The sequence below is a fragment of the Uranotaenia lowii genome, chromosome 2 (genome assembly GCF_029784155.1).
Source record: "Uranotaenia lowii strain MFRU-FL chromosome 2, ASM2978415v1, whole genome shotgun sequence".
NCBI classification, from domain to species: domain Eukaryota; kingdom Metazoa; phylum Arthropoda; class Insecta; order Diptera; family Culicidae; genus Uranotaenia; species Uranotaenia lowii.
In genome coordinates this window covers 107,710,908-107,713,525 of record NC_073692.1, presented here as the reverse complement: position 1 = coordinate 107,713,525, position 2,618 = coordinate 107,710,908, and the positions used below count along the sequence as shown (strand labels likewise).

The 2,618-nt window shown below is 45.0% G+C and overlaps 1 protein-coding gene across 1 annotated transcript; it reads left to right on the top strand.

The window, feature by feature from the left end:
* Positions 1-702: 702 nt before the first annotated feature.
* On the top strand, positions 703-1,557 carry LOC129741757 (uncharacterized). Its single transcript, XM_055733539.1, has one exon. The coding sequence runs from the start codon at positions 703-705 to the stop codon at positions 1,555-1,557; it is 855 nt and encodes a 284-aa protein (XP_055589514.1).
* Positions 1,558-2,618: the final 1,061 nt, after the last annotated feature.

Below are 2,618 nucleotides of genomic sequence, written 5' to 3'. Positions count from 1 at the left end.
GTAGTAATTTTCATCTGACTCCGATGTACAATAACAACAGTATCGCATTAACAGTGAAAAGTTATTATGGACGACCCCTTTGCCGACTCCAGATTTTAATTTGGATAAATGAAATCAATTGCTTGTCCCTTATAACTCCTGTGTGCAAATTTTCATCCTAATCCGATGTATAAAAACCTCAATATTACAAAGATATTGAAAAGTTAATATGGACGACTCCTTTTGCCGGCCCCATACACTGAATTTGATACCTCAAATATATTGCACGTCACTCAAAACTATAGTGAACAAATTTTCATTTGAATAGGATGTATAATAACGTCAATATCGCAAAAACAGCGAACAGTTAGTATGGACGACCCCTTTGGCTGAACTCTTACACAAAATTTGATACCTGAAATCAATTGATCGTCTTTCAAAACACCTGTAGAGGACTTCCAATCATCATCATCATCAAGGTCATCATTATCGTTGCAACGATTCCAATGATAAGCCAGCCAACTTCCTAGAACAATACTCTATTGTTCTTACTCTCGAGAAATGTGATAGAATTGAAGCTCTGTGCACCAATCTGATTGCTATAGTTTTTAGTAAAACTTTGACCACCAACCACACAACGACTTTTATTTGTAGTCCGATCGCTACAGTGGTGACCCCGACGTGATTAAAGTATATTGCTTCAATTTCGCGCGTTTTTCGAAAATGAATACCGACGAAAATGTTAAGCTGGAGGATGCTGTACAAGTGCAGACAGTTAGTGCACCTCGACTTAATCCGCCAAATATGACTGCGTCGAATATAGAGTCATATTTTTTGTCCTTGGAGTTTTGGTTCGCGGCATCAGGAATCGGGGCCTCGCACGATACCAAAAAGTACAATATCGTGATGGCGCAGGTCCCGGTTGAAAAGTTGACGGAACTACGCACTATCATCGAGGGTGTTCCTGTGTCGGAAAAATATCCATATATCAAGAGCAAGCTCATCGAACACTTCGCCGACAGCCAGCAGCGACGTCTCCACCGCGTGCTTGCCGAGATGCCATTAGGAGACAAAAAACCGAGCCAACTTTTTAATGAGATGCAACGGGTTGCCGGGACATCGCTTGGTGATGCTGTGCTTATCGATCTCTGGACATCTAGACTACCTGCTCATGCGCAGCCGGCAGTTATCGCGTCGAAAGGTGCAGCTTCCGAAAAAACCGCCATCGCAGACGCCATCGTCGATTCGATGGGACTTCGCAGTATTTCCGCCATCGAGAATAGTGTCGTCCAGAAACCAGCAATCTCAGTGGAACAATCATTGGTTGAGTGCATCGGTATCCTTCAAAAAGAAATCGCTGGGCTCTCAAGAAAATTGGAACAGTCCTGGCCAGCTAACAGCGAATTCCGTGGGCGCAATCGATCAAACAGTCGAGGCAGATCAGTGAGTTCACGACGCAGCAACGAAGAAGAAGGTCAATGTTGGTATCACCGCACATTCGGTAGGGAAGCTACTCGTTGCCGGAAGCCGTGTTCGTTCGGGCGATCCTCGTCGCCTGCTCATCGCAACCAACAATGATGTCGCCTGGCTGATGCTGTTTCGGAAACTGGCGAAATTTCCGAGATAGCCACCGTTTGCCGCCTCAAAATTGCAGACACAACAACCAATATGCAATTTTTAATAGACACCGGTGCTGATGTGTCTGTTATTCCTAGAGGCCCCAAAACAGCCGGGATAAAACCGACAAAACTGCAACTGTTTGCTGCTAATGGTTCGCCAATTAAGGTTTATGGTGAGTCGCTCTTGAAAGTTGACCTTGGACTTCGTCGCGAATTTCTCTGGACTTTTTTGATTGCTGACGTGACTTCGGGAATCATCGGAGCTGATTTCATCTGCTACCACGACCTGTTAATCGATTTGAAGCGTAAGCGCCTGATCGATAACAATACTGCGCTCGAATCGAAGTGTTTTGTAGTACACACTGATCAGCATTCAATAAAATCATTTTGTTCTTCTTCGCCCTATTCCGAAATTTTAAATGAATTTAAAAATATCACCCAACTTGCCCCACCTGGCACGGTAAGTCGATCGTCCATTGTCCACCGAATCGAGACGTCAGGGCAACCAGTTTTCGCGCGCCCAAGGCGCCTGTCTCCTGAAAAACTTGCTGCAGCTCGTTCTGAATTTGAATACCTGATGAAACTTGGAATCTGCCGCCCCTCATCAAGCAATTGGGCAAGTCCTTTACATATGGTAAAGAAGGCGGATGGAACTTGGCGACCGTGTGGAGACTACCGTGCTCTAAATGCTCAGACAATTCCCGACAGATATCCGCTACCATATCTCCAGGATTTCACCACGATTTTGCAAGGTAAAACTATTTTCTCTAAGGTTGACTTGCAAAAGGCATTCCACCAGGTACCAATCCACCCGGATGATATTCCAAAGACGGCGATAACAACTCCGTTTGGATTGTTTGAGTTCGCCTTTATGACATTCGGACTCCGAAACGCAGCTCAGACATTCCAACGACTAATCCACGAAGTCACACGAGGGATGGATTTTGTATTCCCCTACATCGACGATTTGTTCATCGCATCACACTCGCCGGAAGAACACCGAAACCACCTTCGACAGTT

Coding starts and splice junctions, on each gene's coding strand:
- LOC129741757 (XM_055733539.1), top strand. CDS start 703: ATGAATACCGACGAAAATGTTAAGCTGGAGGATGCTGTACAAGTGCAG.